This window comes from Zonotrichia albicollis, chromosome 6 (assembly GCF_047830755.1).
Source record: "Zonotrichia albicollis isolate bZonAlb1 chromosome 6, bZonAlb1.hap1, whole genome shotgun sequence".
Taxonomy (NCBI): domain Eukaryota; kingdom Metazoa; phylum Chordata; class Aves; order Passeriformes; family Passerellidae; genus Zonotrichia; species Zonotrichia albicollis.
In genome coordinates this window covers 44,656,555-44,671,181 of record NC_133824.1, presented here as the reverse complement: position 1 = coordinate 44,671,181, position 14,627 = coordinate 44,656,555, and the positions used below count along the sequence as shown (strand labels likewise).

The 14,627-nt window shown below is 41.6% G+C and overlaps 1 protein-coding gene across 8 annotated transcripts in view; it reads left to right on the top strand.

Moving 5' to 3' along the window:
- DENND2B (DENN domain containing 2B) overlaps nt 1-14,627 on the top strand; it is a 153,931-nt gene that overhangs the window by 101,704 nt on the left and 37,600 nt on the right. For all 8 annotated transcript variants that reach the window (XM_074543409.1, XM_026793134.2, XM_026793133.2 and 5 more), the window contains 5 exons: nt 5,904-6,052; nt 9,233-9,448; nt 11,596-11,692; nt 12,601-12,645; nt 14,228-14,412. In XM_074543409.1, the coding sequence (XP_074399510.1) occupies nt 5,904-6,052; nt 9,233-9,448; nt 11,596-11,692; nt 12,601-12,645; nt 14,228-14,412 (692 nt within the window). The remainder of the gene's footprint in view (nt 1-5,903; nt 6,053-9,232; nt 9,449-11,595; nt 11,693-12,600; nt 12,646-14,227; nt 14,413-14,627) is intronic.

Here is a 14,627-nt window from a genome sequence, read left to right as displayed (position 1 = left end):
AAATGTTCCAGCTTGACATTGCTTTCAAATTAGAACATTTGCAAGGTTCTTCCAGTAAATGTGGGAAAAGATTAGAAAGAGACAAAGCTGATCTTTCGAGTAAAATCCCATCCTCACACACCACATTATCGCCTGTCACACTTTTGTAGCACATTTTAGTCTGTCATATTATCATCCTGTGACAAATCAGGGAGAAACTGGAATTGCTGGGCTGCTGTGAAGCTGAAGCAAACTTGGAGAGATTGCAACTCTGCCAGCAGTGCTGTGCTAGCTGCTTCCCTAAAGACATTTTGGGCTTTAAGTCAGACACCAGCAAGTCTCTGGAGCTAGAATTGATGCAAAGTGATGGTACAGGCAGTGATCACAGAATAATATATTCCTGTCTTATTCTGCACCCACAGTCTGCCAGTGACAGCCTAAAGAGAATGTGAGATTTTGGAAAGTGTAATAGTGTCAAGTTTAATAATAGACACTGTAGGGTAATGGCAGCCAGAGCACATTAAATCAAATAGTGTTCATATGGGCCTGTCAAAGAAAGGCCAAATACTTCAGCTGATCCTGTTGACAATCAGCCTGCTGCATTGTTGTTACATGGATTTCAGTTATTTTTAATAATTATCTTGTGTCCTATTTAGATCTCAGTTTTTCTCTGTGGAGTCTGTCTCATCTCTGTAGCATCCACTACAGCTTCTCGTGACAGTCTCTGTCAGCTTTGCTGCCTGGCTTTCTAGTCAATGCTGCAGTAAGTAAAACAGAATAAAAGACCATGAGACTGCTCTCCCAAATCCCCTCTCTAATTGAGAGACTGTGTTGAAGGCAGCAGCAGGGTAACACCCCTGAAGTGCAGGCAGCTCAGGCAAGCTGCTGCTGTACTGTGCTTATCAGTTGCTTATCAGACATTTTCATGCACGTGATTTTGGACTGAGTGGTAAACAGGTGATTTCTAGGGGTGGAATTTCTTGTTCATTTATCAGCCATGTTAATTCTTTTCCCTTGTGCTTCATTATGGTTGCACTCTCAGCAGTCCCTGCAGAGACAGCAGGGAGCTGGAAGCATCTGCAGTGTTTCTTCTGCTGATTGCAAGGGCTGGAGGAGTTCAGGAAGCACAGGTTGTTGCCTACAGACTCCATGGAGCAGGGCCCAAAAGGCTGATTGCATTTTAGACTTGCCACTTTGCTTGTTGTAGATGCTGTACTGCTTTCCTGAGCTCGTGGCACTGAGTGGATGCACTGACTGACAAGCAAGTAAACTTGGTGCTGCTCAGCCAGAGCTTTTCCAAGCAGCTGAAAATGTATGTTAGCTGTAACTTGAGATTGAAATAGTTCCTCTTTCTGCAGATTCCCGGGGTAAATTCCCCAGCTGAGATGCACAGTTGCAGCATCTCTGATATTGAAAAAGCTCATCTATGCACCAAAGAGCTAAGTTTGGACACTTTATGGGAGTGTGGAGATTTACTGGTTTTCATCCATTTGATCTGAACGTGCTCATAACCATCCCAATGGCCCAGTTTTCCTCCAGCACTGGTGGTGTGGATCTGTGCTGGTGTAATTTTATGACTGAAATGAATGAGCAGTGCACTTGCACTTCATTAGTGAGGTGATAACTGTCCTGGCCATGCAACTCAGGCCCCTGGGCTTTCAGAGCAGCCAGGAGGAAAGGCAGCAGGCTCTTAGCTTGGGCATCACCCTGTGGATTCAGCATCTCCTCTGTGTGTGCTGGTTCCCAATTCAGGCACCCAACTTCACACAAGTTTAGGAGCCCTTTCCTTTACTCTATACTTGCTGTTCCATTCTCCTCTCTTCCTGGCAGTGCAAAAGGCTGGAGCTATAACCAGTACTCTGTGAATCACTTAATTCCTCTGATAATAGCTTCTCCCATCTAGAAAGAAATGATGCATTTCCCTGCTTTCTGCCATTTATAGAGAAGCGTCTGCCTGCTGCTTTTTTTTTCCTCTCAGCCTTACTTTTCACTCCTTTCTCAGCATGAGACAGGCTTGCTGAGTCTGCCTCTGCTTCCCATTTGCCACGTGTGAGAGGCTGAGCACAGGAACACTGTGTGCTGCCTCAGGACCCAGTGGGGCTGACTTGCACCAGGCGTGAGGAACTGCAGCCCCTGCAGGAAACTCATCCATGCTCAAGCTCAAGGCACTGCATTCTTCAGGACTCTTCTAAATATCCGTGGTTATTTCATCTTTTTTCTGTTGTTGTTTTTCTTTTCTCTCCCTGATGGACCATTCATTACATTGTCTGTGAGACCTTCTGGAGATAAATGTTGTGTAGATCAATGCCCTGTGTTAACTCAGCACTTTGGTACGTAGAATCTGAGAAAACGGGAAACTTGGAAAAAATGCTTATAGAGGGAACTGATCTGGGAGTAGGGATGGTGATTAGAGACAGTATTTGCCAAAGACTTACTGTTTGTGATCATATGCATTCTGGGGGTATGATTCAGCTTCCTTTGAAGTCTGTGATAATCTACTGTTGTCTTGTGTGGCTGTTGGATCAGCCTCATTAAGACAAGCCTGGCCTCTATACCACATAATGTTTCTCCCTTTGGCTTCCAATAGAGATATCCATATGGCAGGAACAAGGAAGTTTCCCTGCTCTTTCATTGTCAATATGTTTTCCTTTTGCAGCAAATCCAAGCAGTGCAGCTTGCAAACATTCCTTGCCTGCAACTTGGGACTGGAGAAGTGGTGCTGCTGAGGAGAAAGCTGTAAACCTCTGTGCTAGAATTATATGGAAACTTTTCTTCTTTTTGTGCTGCAGCACAGCAGCAGCAGCCACCACCACATGTCTCCCCAAGACCTCACTCCCATGTGGGACAAGCACCTGCTGGTGGCCACCACTTCCAAGGTGTTTCTCCCATGGAAGGGGGTCACTGTGCAGTCAGATGCAGTTAAATGCTGCTTTAAGGCAGTTCAGGGTATTTTTCAGCATTTTTAGGTTACTTGACACCTTTGATTCCTTGTCACTTCTACAGAAACCAGTCCGGCCTGCCTCTTTTTTGCATATCTGGTCTTTTGTGTGTCTCCCAGGGACAGCAGATACTAAGAAAGGGTGGCTGAAAATTGCTGAGGAGATAGTTTATTTGTCTGTCTCTTCTAGTTCACAACTTGAACCAAATACTTAATTAAAAACTCATGTCTGCAAAAAACCAGGTGGTTTCTGATGGATCAGACTATTTCATTATCAGAGATTTGGTGTAGAGGGAGATTCTTTAAAAAGAAGTGTTGAGGTGTAATTGATCTCAAGGCATTATTTCAAAGTGAAAAAACCCCAAATTCTGAAATAATTTGGTTTCTTTTAAGGAAATGAGAGAAAGAATAGACACAGGAATTCTTGAACAGCAAACCAGTAATCTGCAGAAGCTCCCACAGCTTTAGGGGAAAGGGTTAAAATCCCTGTGGTGTCTCCTCTGACCTTCTCATTACACTGAAGAGGAATTTGGCCTAAGCTCTCTTTTGGTAGAGACTCTGACTCGGAAAAAAAGCCTCTGCTCATGGTTCCTTTCTCCTCCCTCTTCTCTCATCCAAGACTTCTCTGGGCCCTTTTCTATCCTCAACATGTCAGGTCAATGTCATTTATACTGAGTTTAACTGGGTTCAAGCAATTCTGTTTTACATTCTGTTTTGGAAACAGAATCCCTCCAACATTTATAAATGCTTTACATTGTAAAAGGGGTTTTTTCACTGATGGGCTTGTTTCTTCCTGGGAGTTTGGATACTCTGTAGACCAATACAGTAACATTTGTTTTCACAAGGAAGTGCATGTTTGAGCCATGTCTCATGTAGCTGGGTATTTTGAAATCTATTTATCCATTCCAAAATGCTTGTTTGACCTATACTTGACTTGGGCTTACAAGAAATTTTATGACACTACTAGAGCCCAATCAGCTGGAAGTAACAGCATTTTGCAAATTCTACTCTTTATCATTGCTATGATTATAATTTCTAGAACTGTAGAGTCTGCAAGTAACAGAATGAGGGTGTGAGATCTATTTTTTCTTCCCACAGGAAGACTCAACCACTTCTATAGTCCTCCATAGCATTACCTTTTTTTAGGAATACACGTTGCTTAATATTTACCCTGTTCATTGCATTAATCAAAAGGGCTTTTTTCATGTACCCCACACACCTGAGGGTGTTCTTTCCATGTGGCATAAGCATTGGCCACAAGGATAGTGCAGCCTCTAGAATCAGATTCCCTCTGGATGAAATAATAAGCTGTGATTGCCAAGTCAAACATTCTTCAAGAGCAGCAGTGATTCAGCCTTCTAATTAGAACAAAGCTAAAACATTCACTCTTGGGCTTATGTTTGACTAGAAATCTTACTATGATGCACTACCGAAGCAAAAGTCGGTATTTTTATTTGTATTGTGAATATGTGAACTTGCTCAGCAAAACTTCTTGTGCCTGTAATTGATGAACCAAGCAGTTTCAAGCTTCCAGGCTCAACAATCAAGTAGAAAGTACAAACTGCTTTTGTTTTCTTTTGTGCAATAAGGAAATTTAGTCTGCCTAGAACAACATAGCTGGTAGTCACACAGACTGTGGTAACCCAGGCCGTGCTCTCCCTGAAAACACCTATGTCCCAGCTGTCATCTCCTTCAACACTCTGAATATTCACACTGTGAATATTTTCTGTAACACTGGAATAATGAACCGTGCTGCAGCTTTCTGTCCTCAGTTCTCAGTTGAATTTCTTATATTAGATAGCTTGTATTGCAATACACATATAGTACTAAACCCATGGGTTTTTGAGCCATCTTCAGGTATAAAACCAAAAGCAAGTTGCTTTAAAAGCTTTTAACTTCCTGCTTTTTTCTTGACAATTCAAGTCTTGAATTTGAGTAGATCAATATTTTTGAGATGATTTTCTGTTAAAGACAGTTGGAAAACTGGAATGACTGTGTTTGAAAAACCTGGAGTTCTAAATCAGTTGCTGATTATCAACTGTCTGAAAAAATGCATATAAAATGTTAATTTTATTGATGGCACTTGTTCATCTTCATACTGCTTTGTTCAGTGAGAGGTCTGGTAAGTTCAGGAGTTTTGAGAAGATGGTGGGTATCAGATCTCAGTTAAATATGGTCTATAAATTTTGGTTCTGGTTTTCAAATGGTAAAAATTCATGGGGTCTGCTTTTTAATTTTTCATTTAAGTAATATTTAGTGATTAATTGGTTAAGCCTCTGTATATAACTAGTCGGATGATTTTCCTTCTGGGAGATAGGAATTTGACATAACTTTAAATGAATAGCTGCCTAATTTGAAGACAGGATATATTTTAAAGAACACTGAGGATGCAGGATGATTGGGACAGAAATTCTCCTTTTGCCTTTTCAATCTTGTCTCTTAGCACTGCTGAGCTGGAGAGTTTTTTCTTTCTTTGCCATCTCTTAGGAGAAGACAAAAATGAAGGTTGCATCAAATAAGAATTGTCTTGTTGTGTGTAAGGGTGGTGTGTTGAGCACAGTTATTTATTGGTCTTCATTTCACCCCCTGTGAGTGGCTGTTAGGGATTTATAAAATCTACTGATACACTTTTAAGAAGTTAAGTGCCTTAGCTTTTATACATCAATAAATTTTCTACAGCTGTGGATGCTCAGAAGCACGTCTTGTGAAATCTTCACATTTTGGTTAAAAAAAAAAAGGGACAGTAAAAAAATCCAAAGAAACTTGTCGAGCTCATAGCCAAGTTCTTCTCCAAATACTTCCAGCTGCAGCTAGAGGGATGAGTCATGCTGAAAGCTGAGGAGCTCTTCTAAAAGCCTTGGTTCACATGATTTTTATTTTTTTTTTTCTAATTTTACATTCCTGTCTGTTTTTCTTCCTTAAAAAAAAAAAAAAAAAAAAACACACCAAAAAACAACCCCAAAAAAACCCAAACCCAAACGTGCAGGCGAGTCACCCAAGGAAAACCCGTACGAGGATGTGGAGCTGAAAGGCCGTCACGGGGGGCGAAAGTCGCATCAGCTGTCCGAGAACTCGCTAGACTCCCTGCACAGGATGTGGACGCCGCAGAGCAGGAAATACACGGCACCTCCGCAGGTAAAGCCGGGCTGGCCGCGCTCGGAGCCGCTCCCGCACGGCCCCGGGCAGCGGCGCAGCGAGGGCGGCTCTGGAGCCGGGGGCGCCTCCGGCAGCGCCGCTCCGCTCCGGGGCTGCCCCGGCCTCGCTGCGCCCTGCACAGCCCCGACTCTGCTTGTCTGCAGCAGGGTCCGCACCCGCATTAACTCCTGGGAATGGCCTGTGCTGCCGGGCAGGGACAGCAGGGGAGAGGGCAGCTGCTGCTTTTGTCCCTTTGTTGTTACACGAGGCCCCTGCTCATGGGGAGTTGGTAGTGTGAAAAACGCCAATCACTTGTTTTTAAAATTTTAATAGTAATAAAATGGTTATAAAATAGTAATACAATTAGAGTAATAATAATTTGGACAATTTGAATTAGGACAATATGAGACAATAGAGGCAAAGAGTTACGGATGTCCGGGTATCTTTTCTGGGCAGCAGGAGCCCGAAAAAGGACACACGTTAACAAAGGATTAAGCCTTAAAAACAACAGCCTGTTGCATATTTATACACTTCACACATGATGCATAAATTCCATTCAAATACAGGATTCTGTCTGGTCATCGCCAACTTCTTCCTCCGAATCCTAACAGCGCCTACGAGGTGGGAAGAAGTTCGTTTCTTCTGATAAGAGGGCAAAAAATTCTTTTTCTCTGAAAGATTTAGGTGTCCTGTGGCTGCCATCTCCCTGCAAGTCCTTTCTTCACAAAAAAAAGTATCCTACATAGCATAGTTTGTATTTTAACATTTTTTATAACCTAAAACTATACTTAACACACTACTTAAGAGAATTAATACAGCATTACTTTCTAACCCAACACATATAATATTCATTTTAATATTTGCAAAAAGCCAATCATAAAATACATGCATTTTTCACATTAGTGTGGCATGTTTAGTGTAAGAATGCCAGGTAAAAGCCCTGACTAAATACGTGAATAATTAAATAGTCAGAAAAACCTGAGTGTCTGCAGTTAACAATTGTGTATAAATTATGTTTATAGCATAAAAAGAAAGATGAGGAACTCTGCACAGACTTTCAATTTGTGGTGAATTTGCCAAAGTAAGCCTGTTTTTTGTGAACACCATGAAATACCAGGTTGCTTTGTTGTTTATGGGATCACTGTGTTCATAAGGAAGAATATAAATCTCACCACATAATTAATTTTGAGATTCAAAGCACCCTTTTAAAGGAACTTCACTGTGCACTGAATTAACAGAAAATTCACAGCTGAACAAAAGGTCACAACAATTTACATTTTTGTCCTGTAAAGAGACCTAGAAAGAAAACTGAATGCATTTTCTTTCACTTGCTTTGTGTGCATGCAAGCATCACAATCCAAAAGAAGGATCACCAGGGTTCTTAGTGACTCCTAGCACATCCCCTGTAAACCATGAGTGACCTCTGCAAAGCTGCTGGAAAGGAACAAGTGGAGAGTAGTAATGAGGCAGAGAAAGGAGAAACAAGGTACTGCAGTCATGAGGATAATAGGGAAATGTCCCTCATAGTGGGACATGGTGCTTAACAACTATTTCTAGCTGTGTGTGTGTTATCAGGAGTTGTGTAGCATCCAGAGGATCCCTGAGGCTGTGTCATTAGGCTGGGGACCATACACATCCATAGGAAGATACTGACCAGAGGGTTACCAAAGAATTTACCATTTACAATTCTCTAACAGAGGGCTACCAAAGAATTTACAGATTTAAGTGCCTTCTGTAAAGTTTTTTCAGTAAATAAGAATTCTCTGGTATCCTTTGCAGCAGGGCTGGCTTTGTTCTGGCAGCTTCTTTTTGAAATGCTGCTGGGGAGTGCCCTGACAGGACTCAGTCCTGCCATAATTGCACTGTCATTGTGCTGGTATTTAAAATGAAGAGACACTAAGAGCGGGTCAGCTTTGGGCTGGGTAATTCTCCAATGACCAGAAATAGAAAAGTCTGAATTTCCTGAAGAATAGTAGCTTTGGCAATGGTTTATCACCCAGTTTTTCCATCATAGCAACAAAGCTGGGTTAGCAACATGACTTTTCAGTCATGGATGAAGATAAACAAGAGGGAAGAGATCAGAAGGTCAGCAAGCTTCCAACAATCATCTCCAAAAGGAATTCCTTTCAATAAAGGATAGACTGCCACCAGTTTTCCTGGAGTGCTAACCTGTGATATGCAGAGACCTCTGAGACACTGGTGTTATGGTCATTTTGAAACCCTGTCTGTTTTCTTTTCCCACTAATTATTTTCAGTTTTTGAAGTCATCACCTATGAATGTTTTATGGTGACATTGTATTTGTGATGCAACCCCTCTCCACAGAAACACCTGTGCTTAATCCCAGGTGGGATGGCACTGCAATCAGTCAGCCAATAAATGGGACATTTATTGCTGCAGGTTTATAGCTTTTAACAGAGCTGATAGAATGTCAAGTGACAGATGCTTGACACAATAGTACCTTTTCATGCTAGGGAAGCTTATTTACAGTGTTTGTGTTTGAGAGGAGAAGGAGAGATCTGGAGCTGGGCAGAGCTGCTCCTAGGACTGCTCTAAAAGACCCCCAGTTTTTTAAAGACAGATGTTACCTGGTGCTTAATCCTTCAGTGAGAGTTTCCCTTTGCCCTGTAGTGATAACAATTTCATGTTTTAAAGGGAATTTTTTGGGAATGTAGGGAGAGTTTTAGCTGCACCTTTGTTCATGGTCAGGTCTTAAAACTTCTTAACACCATGAAAATAGCACAAGGTTAATTTTTCTACATTATTTTTTCTTGGCTAAAATAGCATGAATTTGCTGTTGTAGTTATTACTTTTGCACTTAATTAATATTATAATGATTTGTGTAATTACTCATTATTTTCAGTGCTGCAAGTTAGAGGAACGGACCAGGCCTGTTGGGTCAGCGCTCTGCTGTCAGCCAAGCCTTCAAGTTAGATTTTAGGGCTCACAGAACTGAGGGGATGTGGGTGCCTGGAAATGCAGCAGGTCACAAATGGTGTTGTTCTCTTTGAACTGTAAATTCTTAGAGGCTGACCCCTGTCCCTTCACTGTGACCTCGACACACATCCCGTGGAGGGTGGGATGTGTGGGGTCCCTGGTGTGGTTGGACAGAGAGTGTGCCACCAGGTGCCCCAGGTTGCTGGAATATCAGGGCAGAGCTCAGGCTGTGCTTGTCCCTGCAGCTGCCCTCGAAGGTCAGCAGCCACTCCATGCGCGTGGGGAACTGGTCGGAGCGCAAGAGCCACCGCCTGCCGCGGCTGCCCAAGCGGCACAGCCACGATGACATGCTGCTGCTGGCCCAGCTGGGCATCCCCTCGTCACCCTCCAGCCTCACCGAGGACAGCCTGAGCACCGCCAGCGAGCTGCTGTCCTCGCGCCGCGCCAGGAGGATCCCAAAGGTACCACAGGGGGCTCAGCCTGTGCTCCGCAGAGGGCACCTGCCTGAGAGAGTGGGGCATTGCTGGGCACCTGCTGAGGCTGATCTTCTCTGTGCCAGGGTCAGGATTAACTGCTCAAAGTGGGATTTCTTGTTGGGACTCAGATGTTTGTTTGTTTTTATCTATATCACAGTCTCACAGAACATGAGTTCTACAGCACCTCACTCTAACACACTAAAAAATGGAGCTGTGTCTCTCTACAAGGCTTCTTAAGGATAAACTGTCCAACTAAGAAATGACACCTCAATTATTTTTACTTTTAACCCAATCACCAACCACCCACGGCCTGCAACAAGGACTTTTTTATCCAGTTGCACAATACCACCTAAACCCATGAGCAGGAAGGTGAAGAGGAAGGACCAGCCTCCGCCCTAAAACCTCCATTTTGCTTTTTATATATTACTATATTCTAAAACTTTAAACTCTAACTTTTCTTCCATGTGATATTACAAACTTCTATTTAAACTACACATCCATAATCCCAGTTCTATCAATCAATTTTGGAAGCATTCTCTATAGCCTCCGGTCAACTGCAGTATTCTCTTGGGGGTCAGTGCCTGTGAGCACAGAAAATGTAAAGTTCTCCAGGGTTCTCCAGTAACCAGGGTTCTAACAGCCAACCTTAACACCACTGAAAGCTCTTTTTGTACCCTAAAGGAACATTTAGATCAAAATCCCTTTCCTAGAAGGGATAACTTTCCAATTCTCCAAGAGGAGCAAACATCTGATGGCCATCTTTGCACAGAATTGATTTTAAAGCAGTTCTGCTTTCCACACTCTTTAAGATCTGTGGACTAGAGAATTGCTGTGTATATAACTTTAGGATTTTGAATGGGTGATGGCCAAGCAATTATTATTTATAATGTGAAGCAACATCTGAAGTGGTTTATTTCCCCATCATTTGTTTCCAGGAAAATAACTAATTGGCCTAATAAGTTTCCCTTCATTTACTCACAATTGACCCCATCCTGATAATCATGCTGTCTTGATGGATTTAAAGTAAAATTTAATTTTTTATTTTTTAAAGAGTTTTTCGATTCAAAATGGATTGTGAAAAAAGCCACAAGACAACAACCAAAAAACCAACAATACAATAGCAACAGAGAGGGGGAGAACTGCCAATGTGCTTCATTTTGGCTTGTGAACAAAGTTGATTTTTACTGTGTATTCAACTCTTTCCTGTTCTTATTAAAGAGCATATTTTAAAGTGCATGGCTATAAATACTGCGAGTAGAGGGAGATTTTTATGTTTCTGTGAATTTGTTGGAAATTCTGTTTAAGGAGGAAATTAATCCTACATCCTTAATATTTACTGTATTTTTACTTTCTTGGAATATATTGTTATACTTCATCAATGGGCAGACATCTCTGGAGGAAATCATAGGGTAGTAACCCTAACAGAGTAACTTACCACCTGATTTTGAGTAAAACTTGGAAAGTTTGGCTATTAATTTTGCACCCATTTTTTTTAATTGAAGGGACAGATATTCTGCCTATGTGAAATTCTGATTTCATCATATGAATGTTCACAAATTTATTGCAAATCTTGTGATAATTTCTGTTTTCGCACTACATTACCTTTCAGGATCACGTGTTCCTGGAGAATATAATTTTTTTAAATTGACATAGTGTTAGGTATTAGAGGGAAAATCTAAACAGGTTTTGTTTCAGTCTGTGCTCTGTTACTGCCCTTCTGCAGTGTCTATAGCAAATTGCATCCTTTCTCTCAGTTTATTTCTCTCTGGAAGCTGAGGTGAAACAGGTTTTGCAAACTGTATTATAGTTCTATGAAGAAATCTGCTGTGGAATTAAACATACTATTCCTGACCTATAAAACATCATGAAGATTAATTGCTACATATTTGTGACTCTCCCATAGTTATAATATCCTGTTTAATGTTGAATTCTTAGTAATCCCAGACTCTTGCTGAAAACAATAAACACAAGTAATCTCATTAATATTTTCCATAATCTCAGATATTTTGGGGCAGACAGTTATTATCTGCATTAGCTGGTCTATCATCCATGTTTTGTTTGAATACATTAATAAAAGTCTCCTGACAGAAAAATGTTTATTCTTAATGATTCCTCATTTTCTTATTTTGCAGCTTGTCCAAAGAATCAATTCCATCTACAGTGCAAAAAGAGGGAAAAAACGACTGAAGAAACTTTCTATGTCCAATATTGAGACAGCATCCCTACGAGGTATGGTGCCAGTGTCAGGTTAATTGGATGCTACAGGATTAATCAATTTCCTTCTTTCCTCCTCATCTACCCTGGACTCCACCTAGTTTAGAACTTTTTTCTGTGAACAATGATAATTTTCTCTCTGCAAGAGGAGAAAATGGGGATGAGCTAAAAAGAAATGAGATTGTCAGTATTGTATATCCTGTTAATCCCATGGTCTGCTTGACTTACCCAGCTTCTTCTTTAGTCCACAGTTACTGTAAGTTTTGACCAAAATTCACAGTTTTGACCCTTCAGTTCTCTCATGATTTTTCCTGGCACTCACAGTGTGTAACTCACCCTGTGCTTCAGAATTCTTCTGGAAAGGAAAATTCAGGCCCTGTTTGTAAGAATACAATAGGGCTTTAATCAAGAACCCCTCAGTAACACATCTTGTCATAAGGTTACTTTTGCCTCTTAACTTTAACTCAGTTTGGTGACTTCTGGTGATTGGGAATGTTTCCCAGGCAGATAAAGTTCATAAAGCTTACTTTGACTTCTCAAGTGCTGCATAACTTAAAAAAAATAAAATTGAAACCTGAAAACAAGATGGGAAAGAGTTAAGACCTATTTTCCAAATGTCACTTTTGCAGCTCAGCATAGATGGGGATTCAGTGCAAACAGTTGCTGTAATGGAGAATGAATTTTGCCCTTTCATCAAAATGAAGTTCTTACTCTCAAGCAATATTGAAACTGAATCCAAGGAAAACACAATCCAAGGAGTCATTCAAACTGTTTATTTCAAGATATTTTAAGCCTGAGGAGAAGTGCATGTGTGTATCACAAGGCTCAGAGATGTGAGATAGGATTTTTCCCAGTTGCAGCACAGTGAGCTGAGTTTGTTTGCTCTAGTTTTGCATTAACTGACGCCTCTGTGTCCTCTGCAGATGAGAACAGCGAGAGTGAGAGTGACTCAGATGACAGGTTTAAAGGTAAGGGATCAGCCTTCATTGACTTCTAGTTAGCCCCTGTCCCTGACCCTATCAATGTGTGTTCTGCTGCTGCTGTACATTGTTCCTGTCCATGGCCTATATTCTCTATAGTTTCCTAACTCCATTGCTGCAGAGCTCCCAAAGTTCCAACACAGGAGCATGAAGGTGGAAAGCAAGGACAAAATGGGCTATGAAGATCTAACAAGGATTTGGCAACTGTGTCACTTAATGAAGAACAGAACCTTTGATAGATTGGTTTTGTCAGCCACTTCAGAGATGCTGATCTATTCCAGACTGACTGCTGGGTGCAGGCTTAGAGGGATGGGACTGGATAAAGGTGCTCCTTTCTTATTCATATGCTGCTTTCAGTATTTACTGCTCACTGCTGTTGGAGGCAAGGGTCTGGGTCTGATCCAACATTGTGGTTCTGAGACTCTTTTATAAGGCTGCAGTCTCCAAATTGTAGAAATTCCTTTATCAGCACCTGCACAAACTCTGCCTGAGCCTGGCCACTAAATTAGTCTCTCCTGTTCCTAAGTCCTCATACAGAAAGAGGTCTATAAAAAAGTTGAAGACAGCAGCAATGGAATTCATTACTACAAACCCATCATGCTGTCAGTAGGTGAGGGGTAAAAAAGACTAGGGTGTGGAGCTATTATAAGATATGGGGTAATCATCCATGTCTACCTACTGCAGATGACACCTGCTTGCTGTACATGCAGCAAAACTTTCTGGAAAACATTGTCTTAGGGAAACAGATTTGTGCCAGATAAGTGGTGGTATGACCATCCAAAACAGGCTGTATGCAACATTGTACAGTGATGTGGGGAAAATGCCTCCTTGCTCCTTTGTCTACCTGTACCAACCCCAAAGCACTTGCAGTTCTGTTTCTCTTTGTGTCAGAAAATAGAGGGTTTTTTTGGTGTACCAGAACTGGTAGTGATGTTAATGACCAGTCCTCCATAGGTATCAAGGAACAAGTCACTGGATCAAGGCACATTTTTGCCTTCATGAATGACCATGAATTTAAGATCATCCCCCAACTGAATTAGCACTAACAAAGCAACCCACAGGAGGCAATTGGCACATCTTTCCTTTCCTCCCTGTCCCTCTTCCCTGGAGGTTATTCCATGGCTTGCCTTACGTGGTGTGTAGCAAAAAGCTGTGCTGTGTAGGGACAGGGCACAGAACTGTTTTTCACTGGGGCAAACCAGGCCTCAGATGTGTCACTCTGGAGGCCCCAGTGCATTTGCACAACCACATAAGGGTTTATAATCCAGTCTTATGTGTGAAGAAAAGCCAGACCTTTGCCAGGGTACCAGTTATGAACTGCAAATTATTTCAATGACTGAGTGTTGCATAACTTCAGTACTTGGAGAGAGTTTTGATTTATGGGTGCAATTAGTGAGGGAGACTACAGGTTTGATAACAAGGAGGTTTGCTTTTGAAAGGAGAACATGCTTGGAATAATACTCTGGCAAATTGAAAGTGCTTTTTGAATGGCTGTGACTTACACAAACACATTGCAGTCTCAGGTAATGATCTGTCTCTTTTTTTATTCCCTTTTCTTTTTAAATGGCAGCTCACACCCAGCGCCTTATGCACATCCAGTCAATGCTGAAGAGGGCTCCAAGCTATCGAACCCTGGAGCTGGAGCTGATTGAGTGGCAGGAGCGGGAGTTATTTGAGTATTTTGTGGTAGTGTCCCTGAAAAAGAAGCCCTCTAAAAACACTTACCTCCCAGAAGTGACATACCAGTTTCCCAAGGTAAAAGAAAAATTCCTATGTACAGCTCATTCTAAGATCAGTAAGGTGAATAAATGGAAAAATGAATAGAAATCCAGTTCTTAGACTGAGTTTTCAGAATTGTTCCAAAGCAATCTGTTCCAAAGCAAAGGGCACGGAGAAGGTAACTGAAAGTTTTCCCTGTTTTCAAATTTATCTTTTCCGGAGCTGGAGAATTTGGCCTGATGGTGGATGCT